This window comes from Phacochoerus africanus, chromosome 13 (genome assembly GCF_016906955.1).
Source record: "Phacochoerus africanus isolate WHEZ1 chromosome 13, ROS_Pafr_v1, whole genome shotgun sequence".
Classification (NCBI taxonomy): domain Eukaryota; kingdom Metazoa; phylum Chordata; class Mammalia; order Artiodactyla; family Suidae; genus Phacochoerus; species Phacochoerus africanus.
This window is the reverse complement of record NC_062556.1, coordinates 47,965,524-47,983,914: the sequence shown is the minus strand read 5'-3', so window position 1 is coordinate 47,983,914 and position 18,391 is coordinate 47,965,524. Positions and strand designations below refer to the sequence as shown.

Below are 18,391 nucleotides of genomic sequence, written 5' to 3'. Positions count from 1 at the left end.
AGACAACTTTCAGAATGGGAGAAAATAGTTTCAAATGCTGCAACTGACAAGGGCTTAATCTCTAGAATATATAAACAACTTATACAACCCAACAGCAAAAAAGCCAATCAATCAATGGAAAAATGGGCAAAAGACCTGAATAGACATTTCTTCAAAGAAGATATACAGATGGCCAACAAACACATGAAAAAATGCTCAACATCGCTGGTTATAAGAGAAATGCAAATCAAAACTACCATGAGATACCACCTCTCACCAGTCAGAATGGCCATCATTAATAAATCCACAAATAACAAGTGCTGGAGGGGCTGTGGAGAAAAGGGAACCCTCCTGCACTGTTGCTGGGAATGTAAACTGGTACAGCCACTATGGAGAACAGTTTGGAGATACCTTAGAAATCTATCCATAGAACTTCCATATGACCCCACAATCCCACTCTTGGGCATCTATCCGGACAAAACTCTACCTAAAAGAGACACGTGCACCCACATGTTCATTGCAGCACTATTCACAATAGCCAAGACATGGAAACAACCCAAATGTCCATCGACAGAGGATTGGATTCGGAAGATGTGGTATATATACACAATGGAACACTACTCAGCCATAAAAAAGAATGACATCATGCCATTTGCAGCAACATGGATGGAACTAGAGAATCTCATACTGAGTGAAATGAGCCAGAAAGACAAAGACAAGTACCATATGATATCACTCATAACTGGAATCTAATATCCAGCACAAATGAACATCTCCTCAGAAAAGAAAATCATGGACTTGGAGAAGAGACTTGTGGCTGCCTGATGGGAGGGGGAGGGGGAGGGAGTGGGAGGGATCAGGAGCTTGGGCTTATCAGACACAACTTAGAATAGACTTACAAGGAGATCCTGCTGAGTAGCATTGAGAACTTTGTCTAGATACTCATGTTGCAACAGAAGAAAGGGTGGGGGAAAAATGTAATTGTAATGTATACATGTAAGGATAACCTGACCCCCTTGCTGTACAGTGGGACAATAAAAAAAAAAATTATAAAAATTTAAAAAAATTAAAAAAAAAAGAAAAGAAATTCATGGACATGGAAAACAGACTTGTGGTTGCCAAGGGGAAGGGGGAGGGGGAGGGGGAGGGAGTGGGGTGGACTGGGAATCTCGGCTTAACAGAAGCAAACTACCACATTTGGAGTGAATAAGTAAGGAGAGTCTGCAGTCTGGCACAGGGAACTATACCTAGTCACTTGTGATGGAACATGATGGAGGATAATGTGAGAAAAAGTACATATACACATGTATGTATGACAAGTCACTTTGCTGTGGAGTAGAAATTGACAGAACACCATCAACCAACTATAATGGAAAAAATAAAAGTCCTTCAAAAATTAAAAAAAGAAAAAAGAAAAATGCCAGGTTCCAAACTATTTTTGCCAAGTTAGTGAAATCACTGTCATTTTGAATTTGACAATCTGTCATTTAAATGTACAATTTCAGGTTTATATGCAATTTCAGGTTTATGTACCATGTCCCTGGTACAGGAAAATTTTCCATCCAGATTCATTGGTGGCAAGATGAGATCTGCTGTACAAAATGGTATCAGCACCACTTTGCAAAAGTTCCACATATTTCCTTAGCTATTTATAACCACTTTAATCTCTTAGTACTCCCTCCATCTAAAGTAAAGCCAAAATAAGCACAAGATAATTGTGCTCTTATACCCAAATGCTAAAAATCCCTAGTATTTTAATTATGCAATCTTAATGAACCTGAAATATCTTGACCTTAAAATACCGATCCTAGGGTGTGATAACATAACTAAGTAATCATGCTGAAGAATTTTGAAAAAAAAATCCAATTACCATTTTTATTTGCAGGGTAATCATCCAGCTCAGTGGTCGATCTGGACTTATTCCTAAAACACAGAACACATCACATACATCTCATTAAGAACGTCCTTTTCATATCTGTGAAGAACACCAAAAAGATTACTTTTGAAAGCAGTTGATTGATTTCCCATGTCTGCTGAGAGCCATATTTACTTTCATACCAAGGACTTCTTCATCTTGCACAAACCAGCAGAGAACAGTGGCGTCTCTAAAAAGTGAAGCGCTTGATGCTAGAAACAAAAGTATGTCAAAATCCTCTCCAGTTTGTTAATGGTTAAAGCCTAGGATTTCTCACCAACCTGCATACTTTAACTCCCTCCTCTTCCAGATCTCAGTCTTACCAGGCGGAACAAAGCATCTGTCATCAGAACCACCTAACATCAGTCTGTCAACACTTCCATCATGCTGTCGAGGGCCAAGAAGTCAACTTTGGGGGCATGAGGGTATGACTCTGAAACACCAAATGCCATCCTAGCACACCAGAGAAGGCCGGGAGCACACGGGCGTAGGCGACTGCTGAAAAGGCCTGACTGTGTAAGTAAACCTTAGGTCTAAATATCAACACATGCTGGTCTCATTCTCGCTTTACTAGGCACGATAACGTCAAATACTAGGGATGATCATGAATAATAATAATAATATACATTATCATGCAGACAACATATATAATACACCAATACAACCTATAATTATGTTTTATACATATGTCACAACTGTTAGCAACACTCATGAATGGTTTCACTTGTCTGAACACAGAAGAAAATACGTTTAATGCATGATGTCTAGCTACACTCCTTAATGCCTCTAGGGCATGCTTTATCACAACTGCCTCACAGTGTTTTTCCAGGATTCCTTAAGTTTCCTTTCCTCAGGCATTCCTGTCATGGTGCAGCGGAAATGAACCTGACTAGAAACCATGAGGTTGTGGGTTGGATCCCTGACCTCGCTCAGTGGGTCAAGGATCTGGTGTTGCCGTGAGCTGTGGTGTAGGTCGCAGACACGGCTCGGATCTGGCATTGCTGTGGCTGTGGCTGTGGCTGGCAGCTGGAGCTCCAATTCGACCCCTAACCTGGGAACCTCTGTATGCTGCACGTGCGGCCCTAAAAAGCAAAAAAAAAAAAAAAAAAAGGGTTCCTTTCCTGGCAATCTATTTTCTCAAAGTAATGAGTTACATAAATAAAGCTTTTTTAAATATATAAATAAATGCATATCTTTAAAAAAGAGAGATGCACATTTCGATGATCTACAGTTACCCGGAAGCATTCATTATAAATAGGGTCATCCACTACTAGACATTTTTTCTAGCTTCATGTCAGCCCATTACTACCTTTCTGTCCACTCCTTTTCTTCTCCCCTTCTACTCTGAGCCCTATTCCATCATCCTGATTGCCTGTAGAGATGAGTCTTTCCTTATGTCTAAGGCAAACGTCCAAAACAAGAAATTTTAGCTGTGGAAACAAAAATTAATGGTCAAACACTGGATAGATACAGACAGACTCTGTTCGGAAGTCCTCGGTGATTTCAAGTGCAACACATTTTTAAATTAAACATTAAATTTAATGTTTGGGGAAATTTTAAGACATCATAAATTTTCAGGTATCTGAATATCTAGGCAAGCCCCCACATATCCCCCAAATATCCATCGGAAGCCAGTTACTCCAACCAAATTACAATTAAAGTTCTACATACCTGTCACTAGGAAGCAAACCTGAAGATTCTTCTTCTCTCTTTGGTATATCATAGGAATCAACAGGCCTAAAAAAATGGGAAAAGTTTGTGGTCAAAATATTAGATTTTAATGTCTTCCTGGAGCTTTAAGAAATGGATATTAGAAATTCCCATTGTGGCGCAGCGGAAACGAATCCAACTGGTAACCATGAGTTTGCAGGTTTGAGACCTGGTCTCGCTCAGTGGGTTGAAGATCTGGCGTTGCCATGAGTTGTGGTGTAGGTCACAGACAAGGCTCGGATCCCGTGTTGCCATGGCTGTGACATAGGCCAACAGCTGTAGCTCTGATTCAACCCCTAGCCTGGGAGCTTCCATATGCCAAGGGTGCAGCCCTCAAAAGCCAAAAAAAAAAAAAAAAAGAAAGATATAAAGGATATTAAAACATTGTTATTCTAGCCTCTTTTATGAGAAGATCTCTGGGTTGACAACTAAACAAAACAGAAGAATTTCAATCTATCCCCGCAGAAGACAAAATCACGACCACCAAGAGACATCTGCCATTCATTCATTCCACAGACGTACACTGAGCGCCTGCTATGTTCTAGTACTATTCCAGGGCTGGGCTACTGAAGTAAACAAGACAAAATTATTGCCTCATAATACATTTTAGTGGAACAGGCAGGCTAACAGACAAGCAAATAAATGCCAAAGGTACAGCAGGGAAGTGCATCCTGGAGAGAAGAGGTAGGGAATAAGCATGTATTTCAATTCAGACATTCTGGAAGGTTTGAGAAGGTGACATTCGAGCAGAGACTTAAAGAAAATGAGTTAGCCTTACAAACATGTGAGGGAAGACTTCGCCAGGTATAAGGGATTAGAAAATGCAAGAGTTTCAGGGCAGATGGAGTTGGACATTTTCAAGAAAGACAAAGACGCCCAGTGTAATTGAGTGACCAGGTGAGGGGAAGGGTGGTAGGAAGCTGGGTAGACCAGAAGGCAGAGACTCAGCTCATCCACACCATCAGGGTCATGGTAAGAACTCTGGATGGTGTTCTAATGTGACACAGAGCCCCACGGGACCTTTGAGCAAGGAAGGAAGGGGATGGGACCAGATGACAATGGCAAGGGTTTCGGTCTGCCTGTGTTCCCCTGTGTAGAGGGGGACAGTGGGGCGCTGGAGGACCAATGAAGTGTCTCTGAGGTGGGGAATGGATACAGCTAAGCCAAGCCAAATGAAAAAAAAAAAAAAAATCACATGTGCCCTTTAGGCATGGGGACCAACCTTCTGTACTGGTATATCTTGATGGATGTTTCCCTCTCTCTCTCCGCCTGGCGCATTTGCTCCTCAGCCTCCGCCTGGCGCTTCTGCTTCTCAGCTTCTGCCTGACGCTGCTTCTGCTCCTGCTCTTCCTGATCCTGCTGCTCCTTCAGCTTCCTCTCCCTCTCAAGGGCAAGCTGTTCCTGCAGCGTCTTTCCCTGGTCCTCGTTCGCTCCTTCCTCCTGCTGCTGCTGCCCCGTCTCTTCGGCGCGGGTTCCTTCCCTATCGCGGGACTTGGACTCCTCACCCCGGGTGGCAATGGCAGGCTCCCGTGCGGCCAGAGAAATGCTGTTTGAGTTTAGGACCATCAGTTCCTATGGGACCAGGGAGAAAAGAAATCCATCCAAATCTGTGTGTGCATTTCTTACCATTTGGTAAAGAATGTCGACAGTCAGTGTAAAACGATACTGATCAAAGTCGGCCCAGAGTTCCACTTGAAAACATCTTAAGAGTTTTATCACTACCAACATCTCACATGGGTGGTGGAGCTGTAACAAGAAGAGGAAGATGCCCTTAGGGCCGAGGGATAGAATTATTTAGTGATACGGGAGAGGAACTAGGAGAAAGGCTGAATCATCAAAGCGAAATTCGGACAAACCAGCTCCTGGTATGTTCAAAGAGCTACGAAGGTGAATGTAGGTGAAAGTGTGACAAAAACCAAAAGAAATGCGGTGCTTCCATGGTACAGAGAATTTCAACAACAAGGTAGAGAAGGAAGAAGAGGGCGCGGTCCAACACTACCTCGTTCAAGTACTTGGAATTCTCTCTCTCAGCCTCCTGCTTAGCCCTCTGCCACTCTTCCCTTAGTTTCTCCTGCTCCCGTTGATATTTCTCCTATAAGACGAGATGGCATATTAGTTAATTAATAGGTTAATGATGTTAAACAATCTCTCGTTCGCAGGTCGGCTCGCTCTACCCTTTACTTCCGTTTTTAAAAACAAGGATATTGGTTTAACCCGTCAGATCTGCATCCCTAAAGTAGAAAACAGCGCATCTTAGGCTAAAGGGCAGGCTTGGGAACTGGCAGACACTCAGAACTGAATCCACGTCCACCCTTTACCACAGCTGTAATTCACTGAAGCCCCTTGCTAACAGGAAGGGCCACTGAATATCTCTGCAAGGGACCAAGCATACAGCTGTGGTGGGTGGAGGCCCTTGCACATCTCTACACCCCTCATGCATAAGAAAAACCACAAAACCACAGTGCTGCGAACTCCCCGAAACGATACACGGGGGGCTAATACATAATTTGAAAACATTCAAAATGGAAAAGTCACTATTTCATACAAAAAGTGCAACATATCAAGAGATTTGTTAATTAGGGGTTATTGGCCGTTTTAATTATTTTTGTTTAGGTTGCTTCTCAATCTACTGAGCAGGAAAAGCGGTTAAAGGGGACCTAGTCCCCGCCGAGGTGCACTCCCCTGCTCTACCTGCAGCAGGCGGTCCTGCTCCTTCTGCCACCGCTCCTGCCGCTTCCGCTCCTCCTCCGGATCCCATGCCCAGCGACTCGGGGCACTGATGGTCGGGACCGGAAGCTGCCCAGTTAGAAGAGAAGAGGTGCAAACAAAGAACATGTTACTTCATTAAGTCACCTACTGAAGTGCTTTGCATAATAAATTATTCAAACCACCCTTGGCCCATGCTGCACGGAAGAAGAGGTGGCCTTATGTTTCAAAATAGGTCTCCTACGCAAATGAACTTATCTACGAAACCCTAACAAACTCAGAGAAGAGACTTGTGGTTGCCAAGGGGGAGGGGGCTGGAGATGGTTGGATGGGGAGTTTGGGGTCAGCAGACGCAAACTTTTATATATAGGATGGATTAATAACAAGGTCCTACTACATAGCACAAGGGTGTATGTGATAAACCATAATTGAAAAAAGTATGAAAAAGAATACACATATGTACAACTAAACCGCTTTGCTGTACATCAGAAACTAACACAACATTGTAAATGAACCATACTTCAAGTTAAAAAAATAGGTCTCTTCATCTTGGAAAGACACTCCTGGATAAACTCTTATGCAGCTTAAAATACATAGTAAGTGATACTACTGAGTGCTGATTCAGTCCCACCAAGGCTTCCCTGTTTATTCCAAAACTCAGTGAATACTACTTACATCAGGCACCACAGAATCGGAGCTTCCTATGTTGCAGTCCGTGGATAAGGAAAGAAAAAAAAAAAAAAGTACAATATAAGTCTTCGTTTCTATGAGATAATTCCTTTCAGGAAGTTGGATCGCTAGCTGTTTCTATGCCAGTATACTAAGTGACATCAGTTGGGTTTTTTTTTTTTTCCAAATAACAGATTTCTCTCTTCATGTGTGTGTTAGTCATCTTCCAATCTGAGTCAGTAAAAAGAAGAGCAACAGTGGATGTCAAAGCTACATCGCAGCTCTAGATGCTAGAGCTGAGCTGAGTCACTGGAGTGTTTCTAAAGGGTTTCAGGGGTCTTTTATTAACAGGGTGGGTAGTATTCTCATAGTTTGGCCTAATAGAGAAGAAAACTGAATTTTGAATGTTACACCACCTACCAAAACCAAATTTTTCACTTGCTGCTTATTCAGTTACGCTGTGACAGCTGCAAGTCACATTTTTCAGGTCTTACTGCTAATGGGCCACTTTTCTGAAAAAAGCCACCAACAAACATGTTCAAGAAACATTTCCCTTCCCTCTCCTAGCATGTGAAACACAGTTGCTCAGACTTCATGAGTAAACTTAGGGGCAGAGAGCTATTCTTTTTCTTCTTGGGGGGAGCTACATAATTCTGTGTGTCTGATTCCACAATGATTATAAACATGTAAGCAAGTTTCATAAAATATACTATCTTACTATTTTTTTTTTATTTTCCTGAAACCTCAGCTTTCAAATGACTCAAGTATACAATCATATTTTTAAGAAAAATGCTTTGAGATTTAGGAAAATATTCTTCCCTAAAATAGCCTGCTGAAGAAAAGTAAGTGAAACTTAGAATGGAGAAAGAAAAGGGAGTTGTTTTATTTTAGCCAGTTTGAGCTAAAAGTTCCATATGGTTGTGAGTAAATTGCCATAAAAAAAACAGGAGTGTAACAAAAAGCATTAAAAACACTAAGGATACTGACACAAGTAGGCCCCTTGTACATGCATAGCTGCTAAGCTCTTTCTATTTATGGTCAAAAAGAGATCTTAATTCACCAAAGGAAGACCTCTAGGAGACTAACACAAATGCACCAATCCATGAAGTATCATGTCATAAGGCAAGTTTGTAAAGATTTTTGATAATCTTAAAAGTAAGAAATAATAACATTTTAGACAACAACGTCACTCTGCCCACTGACTGTGCCGTTGCATCTCAAATGTTGGGTATTACTTTTAAGTTCTTGACCGCAAAACACAGAGTTCAAACTGCATTCAGGAGACAGATCATTAAACAAACGTGAAAGTGGAGGAAATGCCACGTGCACAGAGCGTTGTAAAGCAGCGCTGCCCAACTACACCAACATAGAGCATCTCCGAATGCACGCACTCACAGGTGCAACCAAAATTTACCCTTAATTTACTTCAACGTCCAGAGAGCAGTCCTATCAAGACTGCAAAGCCATCATCCCACTGGCAATCAACAGCTCTGCTCTTTATTAAGAGCATTTTTTATAACCCTCAATTTGATTCTTTAAAAGTTGGCCAACTGTATGTTGGTGTAATCTCATATTTTGCAATTTTTAGGAAGCAGTAAGGCATAAATGAAATTCCTCATTTCTTACTGTCACCCAGTGGCAAGAAGTGTGTGTTTAAACAGCATCTCAATGTTTTTTAATTAACCAAAAAAAAAAAAAAACTTCAGAGGTATACAAGGGACACGAAAAGACCCATTACCACAGAGGTAGACCCATGAACTGTAAGAAAAGCTGGATGACCCTAGGGAAAGAATGGAAATGGGTTATGTTGCTTGATCATACTGACAGCTGAACTGAAGAGGCTCCGTGCCCAGCACCACAGACCATCAGGAAAGAATGGAAAGTGTGAACAATTCCATGAAAGTACATGAATTGTTAGCTTGGTAGTTTACCTTGTTCAAAAAATTGTGATCGCCTTTTTAAGTTTTTCAAAGAAATAGGTTCAGAAGCTAGTTGAAAATACAAAAAAAAATAAAAATAAATAAATACATCAATAGCCATGTCATTCATTTTAATCTCTTACCACTGGAAAACTAAATGATACTTGATACAGCTTTCCAATCTGTAGCAATATTATTTTTTAAGTGACAAAACTGACAGCCGATAGGGATTATTTCAAGGCACGAAGACGGACACAGTTTTAGTAGCCTATACGACATTCATATTAGTAAAAGGAACTAATATTTTGATTAATGAATTTTAGCAAATAGCATCCTAGGTTCACAGAAGCAGAAGTACCATCTTCTGTGCTAGATCATATAGCTTTTGGGAAATGGAAATTAATTTTTTTTTTTTTTGCTTAGGTTAATCAATTCAAAATCTCTTCTAGTACTAGGAGAACTGTTTATAACTAAGAATGCTAAGTAAAAAAGGAACTAAAAGTAATGGGGAGGAGGACAAAATAAATAAATAGCACCAGAGGATTATGAATAAATTCTAAAATTAAAATGTTTTTCTAACTAGACTATTTTGTCCTAGTCTCTAAGATCTTAGAGCCACAAACTTTAAATAGAGCAAATAGATCAGGAATTTGAGATCATATACATGCCACTACATATAAAAACATAACCAACAAGGACCTACTATACAGCAGAGGGAAATATATACAATATTTTGTATCTGAAAAAGTGTGTGTGTATAACCGAATGTGCTATGTACTTGTAACTAACACAACATTGTTAATCAACTATACATCACTAAGAAAAATAATGGAGTTCCCATCATGGTGTAGCAGAAACGAATCCGACCAGGAACCATGAAGTTGCGGGTTTGATTCCTGGCCTCACTCAGTGGGTTAAGGATCTGGTGTTGCTGTCATCTGTGGTGTAGGTCACAGACGTGGCTTGGATCTGGCATTGCTGTGGCTGTGGTGTCGGCCAGCAGCTGTAGCTCTGATTAGACCCCTAGCCTGGGAACCTCCATGTGTTGTGGGTGCAGCCCTCAAAAAGCAAAAAATAAATTAATTAATTAAATAAAGCAAATAGAGTTCAATCAGATAATAAAAATATTCAGACTTCTACAGATCTGTCACAAGATTACGGTGAATGATTATTATATGTAAGTTTATTCATAAAATGTAAATGCATTATTATTTGATACTAGTTGGTATTTATCTAAAGAAAAATGCTCAAATTTGACAGGGGCTGCATATCACCCCACGGTCACTACAAAGTGCTCTGCTTGAGTCACTGACAGAACAGGACTTGCACATCTTAGATTAAAGCATCGTAAAGAAAAAAATGTCATGTTCACTTAAAACAAACTCTTTTGATAAAGAAAAAATGCAATATCAAATGTATCTAAAAAATGTAGTCACTTCTAACTATCAGAAATTAAATACAAAAATAAATAATAAAGGAAGGAAAATTCATAAACTTGGTTTGACTTTGACATAAGGTATTAGGAACTGGCAGATGCAGATTCAAAGCCACCAAATCTACTGAAAAAACCCAGCCCTGTGCGGGACAGTCTAGTTAGGTTAATGCTAAGAGAAGTTTCCTCTTCTTTGTATCTCTTTCCCTGTTGTGTGGACCAGATTGTTCTTATTTATTTTGTATGACTGGGCAACAGCACAGAGCATGTGGTAGCTAAATTATTTATAGACAGGAGGAGGAAGGGAGTGATAACTCCATAACACAAAATTTCTCTAGATGCTATGTCTCGTTTTTCATTACAAATGGGTCCTTTTGCTGATGACTGTTACTGTCATTGGTATTTCCCTATTACTAGCGGCTTCCAAGCTTGTCCCTTTCACAGCAATGGAGGGGGAAAGGAAACCACATTCCTTATTTCACCTTTTTTTTTTTTCCTTTTGCTTTTGCTTGTTAAGTCCACACCGGCGGCCTATGGAAGTTTCTGGGCTAGGGGTCAGAAGCAGAGCTGCAGCCAACAGGTACACCATGGCAACACTGGGTGCAAGTCACATCCATGACCTACGCTGCAGCTTGCGGCCACACCAGATCCTTTACCCACTGCGCAAGGCCAGGGATTGAAGCCGCATCCTCAAGGATACTATGTCAGGTTCTTAATCCGCTGAGCCACAACAGGAGCTCCCACTATTTCACGTTTAACTAAGATTCCCTTTGCCTGCACACTATAGCAAGCACGTTGCTGGCCTCAGAAAAACCAGTCTTTCTTATTTGGTTTATACACATGGGCACTCACAGCTCCTGGACATGCTGCCAAAGCTTTGTTTGCAGTTCCTGGACTATTCAACACTGGAACTGAAGACCCTTCCACCTGGCTGCAACTGGATCTGTGTGCTAACCTTTGAGTTTCAACTTGCAGTGGATCAGTTTTGAGTTCACTCACAGATAGTAGTTTTTATAACAGCAGAACTTGAGTGATGTTTTTAAACTGATACTGACGTTTCCTATATTTTGAAATTAAATTTCCTATATTTAAATTATAACGGCAATGTTTACCTTTTGACTCAAAAGTATTGCTTTCATCACGAATTCCATTGATTTCCCTGGATTCAGTATTCTGGAAAGGATAAAAATGCCAGTTAACAACATTCTCTCCAATTAGACTTAGGGCTTATAAAATGTATGTCTCGTTAAATTTCTTCTAAATGATGAGGTTTTTTTAGGACATTAATGTATTCCCTGCAGCCTTTTACATATGATAGGAACTTAATTTTTTCATTATTCTTTACTATTTGCAGGAGGATTAAGGACCAACTACAAGCACAGACGGCTTTAAGTTCAATCAGTCAATTAATTTTCCAAAAAAACATGATGGACCAAATAATCATTAGTCCACTTGGGTTATATTTATGAGTAAGAAACATAGTCATATAGGGTTCTCTAAAATTAAAACTTTTCTTACACAGGTAGCAGGATCTCCTTATTGGATAAAAGGGAGCATCTTAGCATTACAGCAATTATATCTGAGAGTCAACATAAACATAGTTACTTGAAAATTTAAATTACTTTGATACTTAAAAAAGTTCTACATTATAATTATGTTTAATCAACTAATGTAACTGAGTATCTCTTAACCATAGATGCAGGTCTACCCATCAAATTCACCCACATGAGACCCAAGACTCTTTCATGAGGTTTTAAATTGCACACAAGTACTATACTTATTTTAGCAGCAAAGACTAAGGAAAGCATAGAAAATTTATAGTGTATAATTTTACCTAATTACTACTTCACATTCACAAAGATCTGAGAGATGGGTGTGATGATGAAAGATTGATAAGAAACATCTGCAAAACAACACTAGGGGATCTCTTGATTTTTACCCTTATATAGCTCACTATGACTCTAAATTACTAATGAGCAATGCCTTATGACTTTCAAAAATATATTTTATTCTCAATACTGTAAATCACTTTATTCAATTATCTATGTTTTTAAAGTAACATCAAAATTGTTCAAACAAAATAAGCTCTTTTTTCCCCTCCCACACTTTCTGCAATTGCTTTGATCTACTACGCCCACTTCTCAAAATACTTACAGAATTCTGAAGGCTTTCTGAAAAATCAGTTGTTATTGATAGATTTGAAGATTTTTCTGAGCTGTAAATTCCGGAAGTTGTATCGATCCACTTTGTTTCAGGTGAACCTATAATTTTGGTAGCCATACTGGTGAGATTGAGGGTTTTATGCCGTGTAAATGGCAGGGAAGTCTGGTCTTTGCCCCAGTCTGATTGGCACATGAAGATCAAGAAATGAGCACACATAAAATGTTGAAGTGGAAAGAACAAAGTTACTGGATGAACATATACAAAATACACATACACAAGACACACAAATCAGACAGTGTGTGAGAGAAACGAAGAGTGTAAGCCTTTTACCAATAGATCACCTTCAAAGACACGAGGTTAGAGCATGTTAATAATGAAAAGACTGGCAAATTTGCTGAAACTTTCTGTAAACCAGGACCGGATATTATATGTTGATATCATAAATTCAAAGGTCTGGGGAACCTTAATATCCTTCTCCATCTAACTACAACGGAGAAACACAAAAATGAAATACACATGGAAAGTTCCTTGAGAAGGAACAACTGGAATATTGACTCCCGTGTCCTTTCTTACAGCAGATATAGTCTGATGCTGTAGAGACAGTGAAACCACAGTATAATTCTTAATATTCAACACTATATTGTATGACTCCCCAAAGCAGATAAAATTACAAGAGTCTTCAGCTGATATTTGCATTCACAGCCAGTCCAAAATATAAATCGGGCAACCAATAATGCAGAATTCAGTAAATTTGCTAGTGAAAGGTTTTTAGACAGAACATCCAAAGACGCATCATTCAAGATTTGTCTCAACAAAACCACGAACAGCTCTAAGCCAAAAAAAAAAAAAAAGAAAAAGTAGAATGAAGCGGGGGAAAAAATGTTATTGCAGCAAACTGTTACAACCGCTTGCCAAAGACCAGTTCCCAATGTAGAAAGCCAAACAGTGGTGTAGCCAACTCACCAGACTTTCCATAGCGCCTGATATCCATCACCAGGTTTCCGGTTTCCTGAGCATTAGCCATGGCTTCCTCCCACCGTTTTGTGTCCTTATAGGAAAACTTGGTGTTGTTGACAGCAATAATTTCATCATCTACCTGTAGCTGAGAAAATTCTGCTGGGCTCCCTAAATAAAACAAAATAAATTGAACCACCAATTAAAAAATAAAAACATGTTCTACTAGTCGCTGCTTATTTAAATTAAGGCAAAAACGACTTAATCTCAACTAATCATTTCTCATATTTTTTTCAGGGGCAGAAGAGTCACAAAATTTATTACCATTATCAAATATTTGAGTAGCTTTGATACTACAAAGCAACTGAAGGCATTTTTAAAAAATTCTATAGTATGTGTCTTCCTTAACATTTAAAGGAGAAAGGATAAACCCATCTGTTCAATAAAATTTCTTTGTTAACCTCCTAAGGAGGAATTTTTAATTATTTTAAATTAAAAATGTGAAATATACATTGCACTTTAGCTTAGCTTCCAAATCTAAATGCACTGTGGAATGAAGAAGAAAACAGGGCCACATAAAATGGCTTAAAATTACTATTTACCCTTATCTAATTAAAGCAGCCTTGAAATTTCAAAGATACAACCAGAGTAAACATGCATTTTTATATAGCTAAAATATGTAAATGAGGAACTCCTCATAAACACAAGAGCCTTCATTTCAGTTTTAGGCCTTGTACTATTTTGCTAAGACTTCCTGGGCTTGATTTGGTATAACTCTGGCTGGGGGAGGGGCAATCCTTTTGTAAAAGTCCCAAAGCATCCTCAGGACTCCATGGACAATAGACACATTAAGATGCTCAGAAAACATCGATTATATAGCACCTATGGATCCAGCACAAACACAGATGATCAGGGAAAAGTTCTTTCTGAATCTTCAATTAAGTATTGTTTGTTAATATTTCCAAATAGTAAGCCTAGAATTTTGATGAATGAATTCTTTAAAAGCCACAGAATTAAGACTCTTCAAAACTAAAATTAATTAGGCAAGGAGAACAAACAACATGTAATCTGTCACCCCAACTCGATCTCCTGGAAGAGGACACGTCTCTTCACTTTACTGCTGCATTTTTCACATGTGTGTTCTCCTCCTCCCTCAAATAAACTCATTTCTGTGGGGGGTTTTGGAACAGCACAGGATAAGAAAGGAGAAGAAACTTCAGCAGAGCTAAATCTATGGTTTACCTGCTTCAACTGATGCTACGAAGATCCCGGAAAAAGCCCATTTTACGGTAAACCCAAAGTCAAGACTGTTTCCAGGCGTCTGGTTTATGCTGATTCTCATATCACTGAACTGATCCTGAAAACAAACATGAAACGGTGGGATCAAGTGTCCTTGGCATCCACAGGGAGGAAAGTCTATCCGCGAAAGAAGGGAGGCTGCATGCAAGGTACACCTAAATTATTTCATGACCAACCAGAAGCTTCATTCTTTTTTCCTTGAGTTTATTCATTGGCTGCTAAAATAAGGGAAACCTTCATAGCCATGGATATTTTTCTTCACATGAACACGCTACATCAGTTGATTTATATTGATGAAGCCTAGGCTTTTGCCCACCATATAACTGGGTTTTGCAGACCCATTTGTTATGACTCAGTAGTGAAGTGGAAGGAGAAGATGTGGTGTATACACATGTTCACACAGTGGAATATTAATCAGCCATGGGGAAAGGGGACATCCTGCCATTTGTGACAACATGGATGGACCTCGAGCACATTATGCTAAGTGAGATAAGTGACAAAGACAAGCATGTAAGATCTCACTTATAGGTGGAATCCAAAAGCCAAACTCATAAAACGGAATAAAGTGGTAGTTACCAGGGGATTGGGGGGGGGGGTGAGGGGACAAGGGACAAGGCAGATGTTGTTTATGGGTTCACACTTGCAATGAACAATAAACAAGCTCTAGAGATCTGGGAATAGAAATAATACTTTATTATAATAGAACTTAAGAGACCAGAACTTCCATCCACTAGAAAGAAAGGATAATTATGTCATGTGAGAGAATGTTAATTATCACTACGATGGCAACCACACTGCAACATATAAATGTATCAAAGTACCATACTGCACGTTTTAAATTTACAGGTTATATTGCAACAAAACGGTATTTTGGAAAATGCAAAAAAGGATTTAAATAATTGATTTTTAAAATGCCAGCATACTTTAAAAATCCACTTTCAATGTTTAACATATTTAGCTGACTAATTTTGAGGGGTTCACAGACACAAAATTCAGCTACTAGATCCCTCATCTGGGCCTGGTACCAGCCCTGAATGGGCATCTGAAATCTGGCAAGGTGGTTTTGCTTGCCTTACTGCTACCTGAAGACTTGGTGGTAAAGGCAGAGCTGCTACATATGCTACAAAATGCAGAACGAGGTCACCCCTGAGGAAGCACAAGGAAGATACCGAGAGGGACCCTAACTGAGACACCGGGAGCTCCAAGCCACAGCTCCGTCAGGGGACATCAGCCCACAAGCACAGGATTTCCACCTCCCTCATCACCTGACACGGCAATAAATTCTCCGTTTCACAGAATTTTTAAAGCCATTTTCCCCAACAAACATTTTAAGTTTTACAGCATACTTACTATCTTCGTGAAAAATTTAATTATCTCCCATCATTTACATTTTTCTATTCTGGGTAAAACTGCAGACATAAATTTCAGCCTGTGTGTCCCAGACTAGCAGTTCTTGATAATTACTGATCGAAGTGACTTCACTGTTTAAAAAGAAAAATTCCTCCTAAAGCCACTTTAGTTTCTAGAAAAAGGCCTACCACTTCTCCACTTGAACTTGGCAGTTAAACTCAAAATTAGGACCAACTGGGCAATTCCTAAAGCCTTATACTTGGGTTTTTCTACCTCTAAAACAAGTCTGAAATCCAAGTGACTGTAATAAGAAAAAGTGTGCTATTACATAAGAGTTTGAAGGAAGACAAAGAGGGCAATGAATAAAGGATCAAGAATCGACTATGTTATATGGACCCAGGCAATAAGAGCTGCAACAATATTCACTTACTGATTTTTTATCATACACTTATTGTGCATCTATTCTATATAAAACATTTGGGAAACAAAGGTGAATCAGGTATGGTCTCCTCTCTCAAGAAATCATTCCTGACTCTTCAAGAGTGGGTATGGAGTTTAAGAAAAAACATTCGTAGTTAATAATACAGAGGTGTTTTCATCAGAAAGCATGTAAAGCAGCTGAAATATGGGAAGCCAGATGTAAGCAGTGAGAACACGCATTCATAATCAGCTTGATGGATACCAGTCTCCAGAATATAATAAAACTCTGCTATGAATAGAAAAAATTACTGGTTAGTTCCACTCCTTACCCCAAACTACCACACACTTAAATTAGAGATGACTCAGTGAAAATAAGCAATCATTTTCACCACTCTTAGGCCCCCCCAAAAATTCTGACCTAAAGCCAGTAAGAGTGCACAATCTACTGCTATATAAGGGCACAGAGACAAATGATGGGTTAGAACCCAAGTCACCAAGTGAGTTTTTTTTGTTTTTGTTTTTGTTTTTATCTTGAAAAATAAAAGACAGGATGGAGTTTTAACAAATAGTTCCAAACCACAATAAAGAAAACTGTGGGAGACAGGAGTTCCCTTCGTGGCGCAGTGGAAACGAATCCAACTAGGAACTGTGGTTGCGGGTTGGATTCCTGGCCTTGCTCAGTGGCTTAAGGATCCGGCGTTGCAGTGAGCTGCGGTGTAGGTTGCAGATGCAGCCTGGCTCCCACATTGTTGTGGCTGTGGTGTAGGTCTGTAGCTATCGCTCCAATTAGACCCCTAGCCTGGGAACCTCCCTATGCCACGGGTATGGCCCTGAAAAGACCAAAAAAAAAAAAGAAAAAAAGAGAAAACTTTGTGGGAGACAGGAAGTAAACATATCCTTTTCCATCAAACACAGGATAAAAGAGAAGAAGCTTAAGCCTTAGATGGAAGAGTCTCGAAATTGTATTAGACCAGCAGAACTATCCCCAACGGACCGCTCTTACCTTGGAGATAAATCCCCAGTTGAACATAATAAAGGGGCGGATAACCACTTCTCTGAAATAGTTATGAGAGGAAGTCAGCCTTCCTGTGGTAGAGCCTGGCAGCCAGTTCCATGGGTCCTGGGGATGCACCCAGGCGAAGGAGAGAGAACCATGTGAGCATCACACGTTGTTTCTGTCAACAGCCAGGTGGCCTCAGGCATGTTAGAGTCTGGCAGAGAATGCTCTCTCACGATGACATAAATTTACTGCATTTATTAATAGCCGATTTACAATGTTTCTTCAATTTCTGTTGCCCAGCAAAGCCACCGATCACACACAGGTCCAATGACATTAATTTTAAAGCTTTGCGTTTTGCAAAACCCTGTTTTCTTTCTTTTTTTTTTTTTTTTTGGTCTTTTTGCTATTTCTTTGGGCCGCTCTTGCGGCATATGGAGGTTCCCAGGCTAGGGGTTGAATCGGAGCTGGAGCCACTGGCCTACGCCAGAGCCACAGCAACGCGGGATCCGAGCCGCGTCTGCAACCTACACCACAGCTCATGCAACGCCGGATCGTTAACCCACTGAGCAAGGGCAGGGACCGAACCCGCAACTTCATGGTTCCTAGTCGGATTCGTTAACCACTGTGCCATGATGGGAACTCCCAAAACCCTGTTTTCAAAGGAAAACCTTCTGCAGACCCTCCTTCCCGAACCAACACACAGGAAGTGTTAAGACAGGTGGTGGCAGTTTTAGGGAAAAGGCCCCAGAGGCCCCACTTGCATGTATGGCCGTCCCCTATGACAGCCCCTCAGGCATCTCTGTGGAATCCTGAGTTCTTGAATTAGATTATCCTTTAGACTTTCTGCAGGTGCATATATCTATAATTACAGTCAA

The 18,391-nt window shown here is 40.0% G+C and overlaps 1 protein-coding gene across 14 annotated transcripts in view; it reads right to left on the bottom strand.

Moving 5' to 3' along the window:
- The window catches only part of LMO7 (LIM domain 7), a 225,041-nt gene that overhangs the window by 13,942 nt on the left and 192,708 nt on the right, over positions 1-18,391 (bottom strand). For 6 of the 14 annotated variants that reach the window (XM_047755677.1, XM_047755682.1, XM_047755672.1 and 3 more), the window contains 11 exons: positions 14,690-14,804; positions 13,457-13,618; positions 12,485-12,591; positions 11,443-11,503; positions 8,911-8,967; positions 6,986-7,011; positions 6,296-6,400; positions 5,604-5,696; positions 4,827-5,176; positions 3,566-3,631; positions 1,850-1,902 (listed from right to left, as the gene is read on the bottom strand). In XM_047755677.1, the coding sequence (XP_047611633.1) occupies positions 1,850-1,902; positions 3,566-3,631; positions 4,827-5,176; positions 5,604-5,696; positions 6,296-6,400; positions 6,986-7,011; positions 8,911-8,967; positions 11,443-11,503; positions 12,485-12,591; positions 13,457-13,618; positions 14,690-14,804 (1,195 nt within the window). Of the gene's footprint in view, positions 1-1,849; positions 1,903-3,565; positions 3,632-4,826; positions 5,177-5,603; positions 5,697-6,295; positions 6,401-6,985; positions 7,012-8,717; positions 8,760-8,910; positions 8,968-11,442; positions 11,504-12,484; positions 12,673-13,456; positions 13,619-14,689; positions 14,805-18,391 lie in introns of all 14 variants that reach the window. The other 8 variants (XM_047755673.1, XM_047755675.1, XM_047755681.1 and 5 more) reach the window with 3 other exon arrangements.